Source organism: Rhineura floridana, chromosome 21 (genome assembly GCF_030035675.1).
Source record: "Rhineura floridana isolate rRhiFlo1 chromosome 21, rRhiFlo1.hap2, whole genome shotgun sequence".
NCBI classification, from domain to species: domain Eukaryota; kingdom Metazoa; phylum Chordata; class Lepidosauria; order Squamata; family Rhineuridae; genus Rhineura; species Rhineura floridana.
Window position 1 is genome coordinate 18,968,814 of NC_084500.1, and position 12,675 is coordinate 18,981,488.

Sequence of the window (12,675 nt, forward strand, 5' to 3'; positions counted from 1 at the left end):
GCACACACAGACACATATGCACGCGCGCGCACACGCAGTGCCGGGGCTGCGTGTGAAAGCGCCCTTTTATCTTGTGGGGTGTGTTTTTTTTTTTGCCCAGGCGAGCGAGAAGCGCAAGCGGCAGTTGCCGGCTTGGCTCGTCTCGCCGGGGAAGGGAAAAGTGCTTGGCGTTGCGCTTTTTGCCTTCTGAGAGAGAAGCAGCAGCGTGGAAGGAAGGAAGGAAGGAAGGAAGAGCGAGCGAGCCCCCCCTCCCCACAGCACCCCCGCAAAGAAAAGCGCAAAGAAGGATGGGACTCGGAGGAGGGCGCAGTTTTGCGCTTCGGAAGTAATACCGTTGGAAGGGGGGGGACTGAGCGGGGGGGGGTCTGCCTAGGGCGGGGCCAGAGAGGCCCGGAAGCGTCTTGATTGCTGGAGAGCGGCTGTCAGTCTGATTGGATTGCTCCCCCGCCCCGCGCACCACCACCTCCTCCTCCTTTTTCCAGGCCGGGAGTGGAGAGGGCGCCGGGCTGGGTGGCTGGTCCCCCCCTCGCCTCTCCAACTGCCCCCGCCCGGCTCTGGGCCTGGCAGGAGCGCGCGCGCCCGGGAAGCCAGCGAGCCGCCTTCTTCCCCCCTGGACGGTGCAGCGAGCCAGCAACAGGGCGACTCAAGAGGACCGCGGGCCGCCGCCGCCATCATCGCCGCCGCCGCCATCCGGAGGCCCCGTGGCTTTTCAATGGAGGAGCAGCCCGGCCCGCAGCAGCAGCAGCAGCAGCACCCGCCGCCGCACCACCACCACCATCACCACCACCACCACCACTATTATTATTACAACCACAACCACCACCAGCACCACCAGCAGTACTTAGCCGAGGGCAGCGGGCCCGGCAAGGCCCAGCCGCAGCAGAAGGCGCCCCTGCAAGCGCTCAAGCATGAGCCCAAGGCCGGCGGTGGCGCCGCCGGAGGGCTCCAGCCCCCGCAACACGAAGCGCCCCGCAAGAAAGCAGGTCGGCGGCGCGCCAGGCCGGGGATGGGGCGGGGAGGAGGGGGATGGGGCGGGGAGGAGGGTGGCGGGGGCGGGTCGGGGCCGAGCGGAGGCCGGGCGAGGCAACGGCCTCGGGAGCTGGGCTGGAGAGGCCGTGGGGGGACCCTGGCTGGGCACAGCGCGCGCTCTCGGGTGGGACAGGGCGGCTTGGGGGTCCAGGCTCGGGGGCCTCTTCGGGGCCGCCCTCTCCCCATCTCGGGACTTCGGAGTCGTGGGTCGCCCATCGGGCCAACGAGGCCGGCCACCAGCGGCAGCCCAGGATGAAAGGCGTTGGCTTTTTATTTTTCTTGCAAAAAACAATAAAGGGAACGGGCAAGGTCGGTTTTGGAGGGAGGTGAAGCCCCTCCCATCCAGGCTAGCCCAGAACTAGGAAGGGAGTGAGGGGGGGCTGCGGGGTTTCTCTTTTCTTTGGGGGGAATCAAATGTCGGATCCGGGTCAGAACCAGGAAGGGTGTGCGTGTGCGCTGCTCGCCTGGACGGGGGCGTGCATTTTTTCTTGTGGGGGCTACATGTGGGTCCTCTCCACCTGAAACGGACCAGCTTTTGCTTTGGGGGAGAGGGCTCTGGGCGGAAAGGGGGAGACCCATCCTCTGGTCCTCTCTCCCTTCTTTAGGTGGCATTTCGCGCCCCAGACACAGCATGGATCTTTGATTTCTTTTTTGGGGGGGCGAGGGTAAAACCATTCTGGGACCCCCCATGTCACAGCTAGGGGGGACCCTTGGTGCTTTTAAGTTTGGGGAGGGGGAAGGAGGCGGGATCCAGGCCGAGCCTTTTCCTGGGACCCAAATCTCCCCTTGTTTGGAAAGGGGGTGGTGGAAAGAGATTCGTGATAATGAAATTGGGGGCGGAAATCTGGGTGGGATGTAAATCGTATGGGGGGGTGAGAAATTGTAGTGTGTGTTGGGGGGGTAAGGGGCGTGTGAATTGTGGGGGGGGCGAGGTTGGCCTAGCTTAGGCCGAGGTGTTTCTTGGGGGGCGAAGAGGCACCGTTTGGGGCGGGGGGGGTGTTAGAAATGGCCGGACCCGCGAAGAGGAGGGAGAGGCACAGGCTGGCTGGCCGGCCGGCTGCCCGTCCGCCCGACGAGGCGGCGTGACCGCCCTCCCTCCCGTCTTTATTTGAGGCCTTGCAGCCGGCGTGGCCACGTCCTTCCCGGGCATTCTCCACCGGGGCCGCCGCCATGTTGGGGCGGCAGGCGAAGCCGCCGGGGCCGGCGCTGGCGGAGTGAGGCGGCGGCGGCAGCTCCGCCACCGCCCCGGCCTAGCTTTTGGGCCTAGTTGGGCCCCGGCCTGGAGTAGAGCGAGGCCGCCGCGGAGCCTGGCGGGTGGGGGTCGGGGGCGAGTCTAGGAAGCAGTGGTGTTTGGGGTGGGGGCGCAGGATGGGGAAAGGGGGCTCCTTAATGGGGGGGAGGAAAGGGAGAAGACCCGCGTGCGTGCGTGCGTGCGTGGAGTTTTGGGGTTTTCTGGGGTAGTTGTGGGGGACAATCCTGGTGGGAGGGTTCTTTTTAATTGTCGAAAATTTTGTCTGCTTCCTTCTAAGGAATAAGAGGTGGTGTAAATACCCTCCCCCTCTTTTGTCATCCTAACAGCCCTGCAGAGTAGGTTAGCTGGAGGGAAGATGATGGTCCCAAGGTCACCTAGGGAGCTGAGCGGGGACTTGAACCTGGGGCTCCCCAGTACTTTTGATTTAACTAATATCTTCTTCAGACTGGAACCTTGGGCTCTCCAGTGCTTTTAATTAACAATATTATGATTATCATGACCAACCATTGCCATCATGTCTTGGGGTAACCGACGTGGTGCCCTCCAGATGTTGTTGGGACACAAATTCCCATCATCATCCCTGATCATTGGCCGTGGTGGCTGGGACTATAACTCCCATCAACATCTGGAAGGAACCACTTTGGCTACTCCTGATCTATCGTCATTATTATTGAATTGTAAAATTTATTTATTTATTTATTTTTAAAACTTCTATACCGCCCGACTAGCAATAGCTCTCTGGGCGGTGAACATAAATACAATAAAATATAGGAAAATACAAAAGCATCACAATCTAAAATCAAATTTCACAATCTAAAAACTGCATAACTAAGATCAAATTACAAACTTTACCATCATTAAACAAAAAATTAAAATGCCTCGGAGAAGAGAAAGGTTTTAACTTGGCGCCGAAAGGTGGAAGGGACTTCAAAGGTCATCTAGCCTAGGCTTTGCGATCCCCAGGCAGATGGTGGCTGGCGCAGGTGGGAGTTGTAGTCCAAAACATCTGGAGGGCACCAGGGTGTCAAAGGTTGCCTGAAATACTTTTGACAAAGGAGAGCCTCTGTAGTTATCCCGCCTCAGGAGCTTCCCTCACTCTATTTTGCAAAAACCCTGCAAGGGAGGTTAGTGTGTGTATCAGAGAGAGATTGATCTCAGGTCATCAAGCTTCATGGCTGAGTGGGGATTTGAACCCAGGTCTTCAGGTTCTAGTGTGCCACTCAAGTCACTAGGCCACATTGATTCAAATGTGGAAGTGTCTAGGAAGAATTGGCTGAGTCCCCAGCGGTACAGCTAGGGCCTGAACTGTAAATCTCATGAGATGGACATATCTTGGACACTGTTCATGTGCTTTGTATGTACAAGGTTCTACCTTTGGTCCTTGGTAACACCAGCTTGAGGGATCTTGGATCTAGGCCGCATCTACTCTGTACATTTAAATCACTCTTCTGGTCCTGGCTTCCAATCCTGGAGAAGAGAAGACTGAGGAGAGATATGATAGCACTCTTCAAGTACATGAAAGGTTGCCACACAGAGGAGGGTCAGGATCTCTTCTCGATCGTCCCAGAGTGCAGGACACGGAATAATGGGCTCAAGTTGCAGGAAGCCAGATTTCAACTGAATATCAGGAAAAACTTCTTGTTAGGGCCATAAGACAATGGAGCCAATTACCTAGAGAGGCAGTGAGCTCTCCGACACTGGAGGTATTCAAGAGGCAGCTGGATAGTCACATGTCGGGGATGCTTTGATTTGGATTCCTACATTGAGCAGGGGGTTGGACTTGATGGCCTATAGGCCCCTTCCAACTTGGCTATTCTATGTTTCTATGACTGCAAAGAGTCCTGGGAATTGTAGTTCTGTGAGGGGGTTTCCTAACAACCCTCAGCACCCTTAAGAAACTACAGTTCCCAGGATTCTCTTGGGGGGAGAGCCATGACAGTTAAAGCAGTATGGTTGCTGGGGCTGATGGGAGTTGCAGTTCAGCAAAATCTGGAGGAGCAAAGGTCCCCATACTTCCCCTGGAAGAACCAATGCCTATAGGGCAGTTTTATAAAATCTCTTCAACTGCATTTGTGAATTTGAGGCAACATTTCCCCATGGTATTTTTTGTATAAATACTTAAAAAAGCAGCTAAATTATATTATTCAAGCTGTTACAATATGGGGCTTGAAAGTTCTGGGAAGCCCAAAAGCTTGGACACTTTTACACTGGCATAAGAGCCAACTGAGATTATTTACCTTATAACATCATCGTCATTATTTTATTTTAATTTATGAATTGTTTTCTATGAGGCATCTCAAAGTAATTTACAGTACTTTTAAATACAAAAACAGTAACTCCACCACCGTAATCAAGTCTCTTGACCTTTGCTGTGTTGCATCGGGGTTAGAAGCAACTCTCACCAGAGCAAACCCCTGGCATTTGCATTGTGCGCAAATGGGTTTCTTGCCACCGTTTGCTTGTGCATTAATGGAGAGGGTGTTATCGTGGGAAGAGGCATTGATGGTTGTAGCTCTGCCTCTTTGCCGTGACGGGTGGGGAGTTGGAGGGTGTCAACATAATTGGAAGAGGACCTGCACTTTGGCAATATGTGCAAGGACGTGGAGCCAGTGGGGAAGTGACTATTAGAAGGAAAAGAAGCAAGAAGGCATGTAAGAAGCCCAGATGAAGGGTCTCCCCTCCTGAACTGAAGCCACGTTTGTGACTTGTCGGTCAGGATTCCCTCCCCCCCCCCAAAGATTGTGGGAATGTGGTAGAATAACTGGAAGTAAGCTACACAAACTGTGTACTCTTCCTGTTGAAGTGAGTGGTGCGCACTAGTTTTGAGTGGCATCTTAAGGCACCCAGTTAGTATTCCCTCCCCTATCGCTTCTGTCGTGTTGCTGCTGTCTGTAACGTTGTGGGTTAGCTTGATGCCTGCTGTCTTATTCATGGAGGAGGTGGCTATCCACGGCTACTAGCCACGGTGGCTGTGTTCTCCCTCCACTGCAGGAGGCAGCCTGCCCCTGAATGCGAGTTGCTGAGGATCACAAGTGGGGAGAGTTGCTGTTGCACTCAGGTCCTGCATGCGGGCTTCCCACTGGGGCATTTGGTCGGCCAGTGTCAGAACGGGATGCTGGACTAGATGGGCCCCCTTGGGCCTGATCCAGCAGTCAGGCTGTTTGGAAGATCTTATATAGGCCAAATAATGATGCGGCCCTGTTGAATAACCCTGCTGTTGCTCAGTGGAGTCAGACCGCTGGCCCTTCTAACTCAGTGCTATCTACACTGACTGGCAGCAGTTCTCCAGGAGGTCAGGCAGTGAGCCTTTCTGAGCCACTACCTGGAGATGCCAGGGATTGAAGCTGGGACCCTCTGCATGCAAGGGGGTTGGACTCAATAGGCCCCTTCCAGCTCTACTATTCTTTGATTCTGCCACTGAGCTACAGCCCTCCTCCTTACCGGCATGGAGTGTGTTGGAAAACAGTGGCTGTTAAGTGTCTAGTCCAAGGGACTGGAGCCCTTTTGCGGAGCCCTTTGACAAAACCTCCTGCCCAAACTGAATGGGGAACGATGTCTTGCCTCTAAGCTGCTGTTTCAATGCATTTAGATAAGGGAGGTCTTCCTAGCTGTTTCCAGCCCATGCATTTGGGTGGGTTGTAACATCTGTGCGTCTGTTGACTTTGGAAACTTGGCTGCCATTTTGTATGTGCATCTTGCAGGGTTACCATCCTGCCCCCTCCCGCCCCCCGGTGGATCGAACCTCAAGCTTTAAGTTGTTGTCTCTCCTTTTCCCTACAGCAACCCACTAAGAAGAAAGTACGTTTCATCCTTTCGTGGTCAGTGGGGTTCATTTCGGACAGATGCATTTGGTTCCATCATCCTCCCAAAAATGCAGCACTTCTGTGCCACCCGCTTTCTTTCTCCCACTAAAAGAAACGTTTTCTAAAATGCAGCAGTGGCAGAATAAATATTTAAAAGCGAGGAGAAATCTGTTTCCCGGCAGAGGTTCTGGTTGGGTTGGAGAGGGCTTGGTACAGCTGGGTCTTGACGTGCTTTTGGCAAATGGCATGCTGGAAATTGTTGATGCGCTGCCGTAATCAACTTCAAAGCTGGACTTCCGAGCAGTTTCCGGTAGTTGGAGGTGTTAATCCCTCGGCGCAGGCGTCATGCTTGGAATGGGCCGCTCGAGGTGGAGGGAGAGGGGGATTTCATAATTGAATGCTTTGCTCTCTTATAGTTGCATGCAGAAGATAAAATGTTAGAGAGAAGAGTTGTGGTTTATTTCTCTCCTTTGCGTGGTAGTTTTCTGTGTGTACCAGGCGTGGGGAACCTTTGACCCACCAGATGGGGCTGAACTACAACTCCCAGCAAGCATGGCCATCGGGAGTTGTAGTTCAGCCCCATCTGGCGGGCCCAAGGTTCCCCACGCCTGGTTAAAGGAATCAGGTGTGTTTGTAATACAGAGTGTTAAGTCTCATGGGGAGTGGTTGCAGCCCAGTGGCAGAGCATCTGCCCAAGGTTCAGTCGGGTTGCAGGCGATAGGAGACAGGAAGATGCCTGACACTAGGTACGCAGAGCATCCAGCTCAGTATTGCCTACACAGATTGGCAGCAGCTCTCCAGGGTTTGGGGCAAGGGTGTCTTGTCCTACCTGGCGATGCCTATTGGGGGTTGAGCCTGGGGCCTTGATGCTCTACCCCCGAGCCATGCTCTTCCCTTAAGAAAAAAGTAGGAATCCAGTTCTCATGGTTCTGATGAAAGGGCTGATTTGACCAGGAACGTAGAAGCTGCCTTTGCCTCGGGTCAGACTGTTCATCTAACTCCATGTTGCCTACACTGACTGGCAGCGGCTCTCCAGGATTTCGGACAAGGAGACAGTCTCAACCTTGCCTGGTTTACTGGCCAGTAAAGGTAAAAAAAAGGGATTGTGCTGTCAAAGATCTCTGCAGACTGTTTTTTACATTTTGTTTGACCCTGATCAAGGCCTAGGCTTCCCTAGCAATAACTTGCTTTGTAGTATCTTGAAATTTCATCTCTCCTACCTGGTTTACCACCTCGGGGAGAACAAGGCTGCTCTTCGTTTGGGGGCTAGGGTGAGAAATTGTGGCTTCAGCTCTGATACTGTGCCTTAGCGTTGCTGGAGAATTGCTGGAAAGGGTTTGGGCATCTGGTCAGGGAAGATGGGTCTTGGGAGCCCCCACACCCTCTGGAGGGCACCATGCCGACTGCCCCGGGCTCATGGGCAAATGTACTGAACTGAGGATTAGCCTCGCCTTAGATCTCTTTTCCGAGCAAGCCGTGTTGTAGCCTGACTCTTACTTAATGCAGGGGTTGCCAGGGTGGTGCCTATGGGCATGCATCTGCCTGCAGTGGGGTTACTCTGCACCCGCAGGGTCTCCTTGCCTTTCTGGAATTAGGCTTGAAATATCCATTCTGGTGTAGCTGATAAAATTGGCGGTGGAGTGTGTGTGGTGCCCACAGCAGGGCTAGCGCTCAGTGGTAGAGCCGTCTGCTTTCCATGCAGAACATCCCTGTTTCAGCCCCTGGCCTTTCCAGGCAGGGTTGGGAATGCCTCCTCTCTGGGACCCACTGCTGATCTTTGCAAACCATACTGAGCTAGATGACCCCATGGTGTGACTCAGTAGAAGGTAATTTCCTACATTTCTAAGGGTTTCTTCCAGTTGCAGATGCGCCCACAGTCCTGAAACGGCTGGCAATCTCTCAATTGTACAGCCGACCAAATGTGGGCGTTGCTAGGCCCTGACTTATTGGGTCAGAAGTGTGTGTACCTGGAAGGCCTTCAAGGTGAATGCGAGGAAGCTGATGGTCCCAGCCTGGTGGCTAGGACCCCCCTCCCCATTGCAAGGTTGCTCCTGGATGTTTGAAGGCACGCCGCGCGTCAGGGCTATGACTGAAGGGCATGGAGGGTTGTTTGAAAAGGTGGCTGCTTGCTACCGCTTTGTAGGCCAGCCTGCGCCAACCCTGGGGCCTTCCACTGTTCCGGACTATGAGTCCCATCAGCCCAGCTGGCACAGCAAAGGGAAGCTAGATCTTTAATAAGTTATTTAGCTGTCTTTTCTGCTAGAATGTCTGGAGCCAGAGTTTTGAATATGCATTCAAAAGGCGTGGGTGACTGCCGAGATTTATCCATGCAAACCCGCTGCAACGAGGAGAGGGAAAAGGCCTAATGGGCTTTTGCATTTGTAATGGGAAGGAAAGCTGTGTGTGTGTCTGTCGCTCTGGCAGCAGAGAAAGCATTTGTGATTGACGGTTGGTTGCAGAGTTTAGCCGCCTGGATTTCCAGGCCAAGTAAATATGTCCCTTTTTGGTTTAAGGCTTGGGGTGGGGAACCTTAGGCCTACAGACTGGCCGGAGTATAGCTGGTGGTGAGAGCTGTGTTTGCTTCGCCCACTTTGCCTCTGGCGCCACCCACCACTGGCATGTGCCGCCCCCACAAGGTGGGCCACAAGGGGATGCAGCCCCTGGGCTGAAGGAGGTTCCTTGCTCTTGGGCTAAACTTTAATTTGCTTCGATGGTTTATTTAAAACATCAAGCCAATGCCTTGGTAATTCTTACAAAAGTCCTGCAAGGGAGATCCAGTGGTGGATCTTACGAAGTTGCCCTCTTCTGAGTCAGACCATTGGCCCATCTAGCTCAGTATTGTCTGCACTGACTGGCAGTGCCTCACCAGGGTGTCAGACAAGGGGGTCATTCCCAGTCCTATTTGGAGACTGAACTTGGGGCTTTCTGCATGCAAAGTAAGCAGGAGGCCTATCACTGAGCTACAGCCTTTTCCTAAAGATAAAACAAGACCCTAGTCCTCATGGTTCTGAATAAAGGGCTGGTTTAAATAAGAATGTTGGAAGCTGCCTTTTACCGAATCAGACCCTTGGTCCGTCTATCTCAGTATTGTCAACACTGACAAAGGGGGTCTTTCCCAGCCCTACCTAGAGATGGTGTCGGGGTTTCAGCCCCAGACCTTGTGCGTGCCAAGTAGGTGCCCTGTCACTGAGCTCTGCCCCTTCCTAGATGGCAGGCGGAGGCTCCCGTTGCTTATTTAAGGCCACCTTGTATGCGTCTGGCTCAGGTGAGACTTGATCTGGAACCCTCTGGGCTCACCCATGCATCCGTGTTTGGCCTCTTAGGAGCAGGGAGGGGGCGCAAACGCTGATTCCGATCAACAGCTGCCCGGTAACCAGTGCTCCTTGCCAAGAGTGCTCCATTTGCAGTGGATGGGTGGGAGGTCTCTGGTGTCGTGTTTGGCACAAAAGAATAGCGGCCCCACCTGGCCTCTGCGTAGAGAAATTGGGAAGGGGGGACCTCTTGAGTCGTGTTGAGTTTTGGACCGGGCAGGTGTCTTCCACCTGCTCCACAGCTCAGTGTGACAAGAGATCACCTCTGAGTTCTCTGCAGTCTGTGGGTGATCTGTGGGCTGCGGCACCGAGGGCCACAAAGAGTTGTCCCCTGGCAAGCTGGCAAATGGATCCGCAGATGCCTGGACGGTTCCCAACTGGTTTCAGATATACGTGAATCCATTTTTCCTGTTTCGCTCGGCACACCCATGTTTGCAAGAAGACTACTGCATGGCACGATATGGGCTGTATAAAATTCAAGGGAAAAAATCCTGACTTACCTATGTGTTGAGCATGTGGGTAAGAACGCTAAGTAGATTTAACGGGAACAAAAGCATCTTTTTAGCCACCAGATGTCCTTTAAGCGTGGGGCTTCCTCAGCTTCTAGATCCGCTGCTGTTGGGTGAAACTCTTGACCATATAACCGTTTTGTTTTCGTTGCAGGCTACGGTGAACTCAACGGGAACGTCGGGGAAAGAGAATCTTCTGTGAAGAGCCTGCATGCTGGTGACGCATCCGGCTCGCTGTCCAGGGTTCCCAACGGTAGCCAGTCCCCCGGAGACCCGAATCTATCCCTCAAACAGACTGTGAAAGTAGGAGGCGCCTTTGGGAAACCCGGACTTAAACCCAAGAGCTTTGTTCCGAAAGGTGGCTTGGATAAAAAACCAGAGAAATGCTACGAGAATAAAGCGAGGGAGGGCCAGTCCTCGGACAAGTCGGAGCCGTTGTCTATCCCAAACGGAATCGTTGCCAGCACCTCCAGCTATATCACCAATGGTTACGTGAGCAAAGGGACGGACGACGGGAGTGGCTCGGAGAGTGGCTACACCACCCCCAAGAAGCGGAAAGGCCGGCGCAATAGCATCAAGGGCTGCGAGACCCTGAACTTGGTCCAGGAGAGCATAATGCAGCACGAGTTGCCGCCGCTGCCGCCTGCTTCCGCCCCCGCCCCAGTCTTAAAGCAGGAGCCGGAAAGCTTCAAGCCCGACTGTGGCGAGCCCAAGGCGGGGAGTCGTGTGGAGGGCCTGAAGCCTGCTTGGAAGTGTGAGGCGGGGGGCTTGGGGGCAGGCCGCGGGAAGCCGGGGGTTGGGGAGGTGCCGCGGAAGAACTCGGACGGGAAGGTCGGGGTCGCCAGCAAAAAGTTTGAGGAGCGGCCAAAGGGGAAGCACGTGTGTGCAGCCACCTCGAAGGAGGACTCCTGGACTCTCTTTAAGCCGCCCCCGGTTTTCCCGGTGGACAACAGCAGTGCAAAAATAGTCCCGAAGATCAGTTATGCAAGCAAAGTGAAAGAGAACCTCAACAAGGCTGCACAAAACCCCTCCACGTCTCTCTCCTCCTCTTCGTCTTCATCTTCCTCCTCCTCCCTGTGTTCGTCCTCCGCTGCAGAAGCTCAGGCCCAGCCCTGCAGCCGCCTCTCCCAGGTTCCCATGTCCGCAATGAAATCCGTTACTTCAGCAAACTTTTCCAATGGGCCGGTTTTAGCAGGGGTGGACCGAGGCATGTGTCCAGCTGGGCCCCAGTCTCTGCTCACGCCCGCTGCCTGCTCTGTCCTTTCGGCGGCTTCTGAGCTGGCGCCCCCGGACACGAGTCTGTCCTCGGTGGCCATGGACCAGCCAAAATCGAGCCTTTTTATCTACCCGTCGAATATGCAAGCTGATCTTATCAACGTCGCCACGCAAGCCGAGCCGCCGTTTCAAACGAATCAGCAGAGCCTGGGCGACATCTTCCAGAACCAGTGGGGTTTATCATTTATAAATGAGCCCAGTGCCGGTCCGGAGACTGCTGCTAGGAAGGTGGCGGACAGTAAGGCTGCGGAGGTGACATTCCAGGGGGAGTGTCCCGCCGTGCTGATTTCCCAGGGGGCTGAGACGGCTACCCCAGGACCTGACCAGCCTGTGTTCCCCAAGGCTTACGAGCTGGACAAACGGACTAGCCTGCAGCTCCTTAGCGGTGTCCTAAAGCTGGGGACTGCTGGCGAGGGGGGCGGCTTCTTGTTGGAGTCCCATCGGCCCGGCAGCCTGCGTCAGGCGGAGCTCGCTGGCCCCGGGGCCTTTGTGTTCCTCTCCAAGGACTGTCACGTAGAGAATCGCCTGGCTTCCCCTACAAACAGTCTCTTAGCCTCCGCCAAAGAGCAGAGGTGCCAGAGAGGCTTAGAAAGGAAAGACAGCTGGGGGGATTTTGATCTGAGTGCTGCTGTTCTGTATCACATCCAAGGTAACGCCTTTGTTTCTTGACATCCTTCAGCATCTTGTCTGCCAACCCCTGGCGCATTTGTGCAGATGCCGGGGGGTGCTTGACATCCCGGAGGGGCCCTCTTTAAAACATGATTAAGATGTTTCTAAAAAACAAACAAAAACTCCTTCCTCCTCCTTTTGTGGTCTTCAGGTCTCCTCTCCACAACATGCCCATCTATAGTCTGGGGGTGGCGCACCTCGTAGATGTTCCTGGACTCCCAACTCCCATCATCTTCCCTGACAGTTGTTCACACTGCCTTCTGGGGCATCTGGAAGGCCACAGGTTAACCCCATTGCCAATCTATGGAGGGGCATTCCCCTCTCTGAGGAAGGAATGCCTCTTCTAAACAGAGGCACCCCCCCATCTCTTGTGTGCAGCAGGGTATGCTGCTTCTCAGATCAGGGCTGGGGAACATCTGTGGCCCTCCAGATGTGGCTAGACCCCCCCAACTCTCCAAATCCCTGGCTATTGGGCCACACTGGGCCGGCTGGGAGTTGGAGTCCAGTAACATCTTAGAGGGCGGGGGACACGGAAAGTGAGTCATTCCAAGGGGAAGGCCCTGTGTGGGGTAAGGAAATGGCCACTTCCACCCAAAAGAGACCCCCCCCAGACACATCCCCTAGTGAGAGTTGCTTAATTTTCCTCCCCAGATCAACTCTGTTTCCGTGACATGTTGGGGTGGTTATTTGTTTGTTTAATAAAGAGTATTTCTCTTTAGTATTTGGCCTCGGGGCGATGTACAGCAACAGAAAAACCTTTCAAAGCTATACAGAACAAAATCATTAAAATGACCGGCTACCGAGTAAAATATTTTAGGTGCCAAAGC

The 12,675-nt window shown here is 54.2% G+C and overlaps 1 protein-coding gene across 1 annotated transcript in view; it reads left to right on the forward strand.

Moving 5' to 3' along the window:
• NUFIP2 (nuclear FMR1 interacting protein 2) overlaps positions 1–12,675 on the forward strand; it is a 22,943-nt gene continuing 10,268 nt past the window's right edge. The window contains exons 1-2 of the mRNA XM_061604643.1: positions 1–983; positions 10,059–11,828. Of these exons, the coding sequence (XP_061460627.1) occupies positions 713–983; positions 10,059–11,828 (2,041 nt within the window). The 5' untranslated portion in view covers positions 1–712. The remainder of the gene's footprint in view (positions 984–10,058; positions 11,829–12,675) is intronic.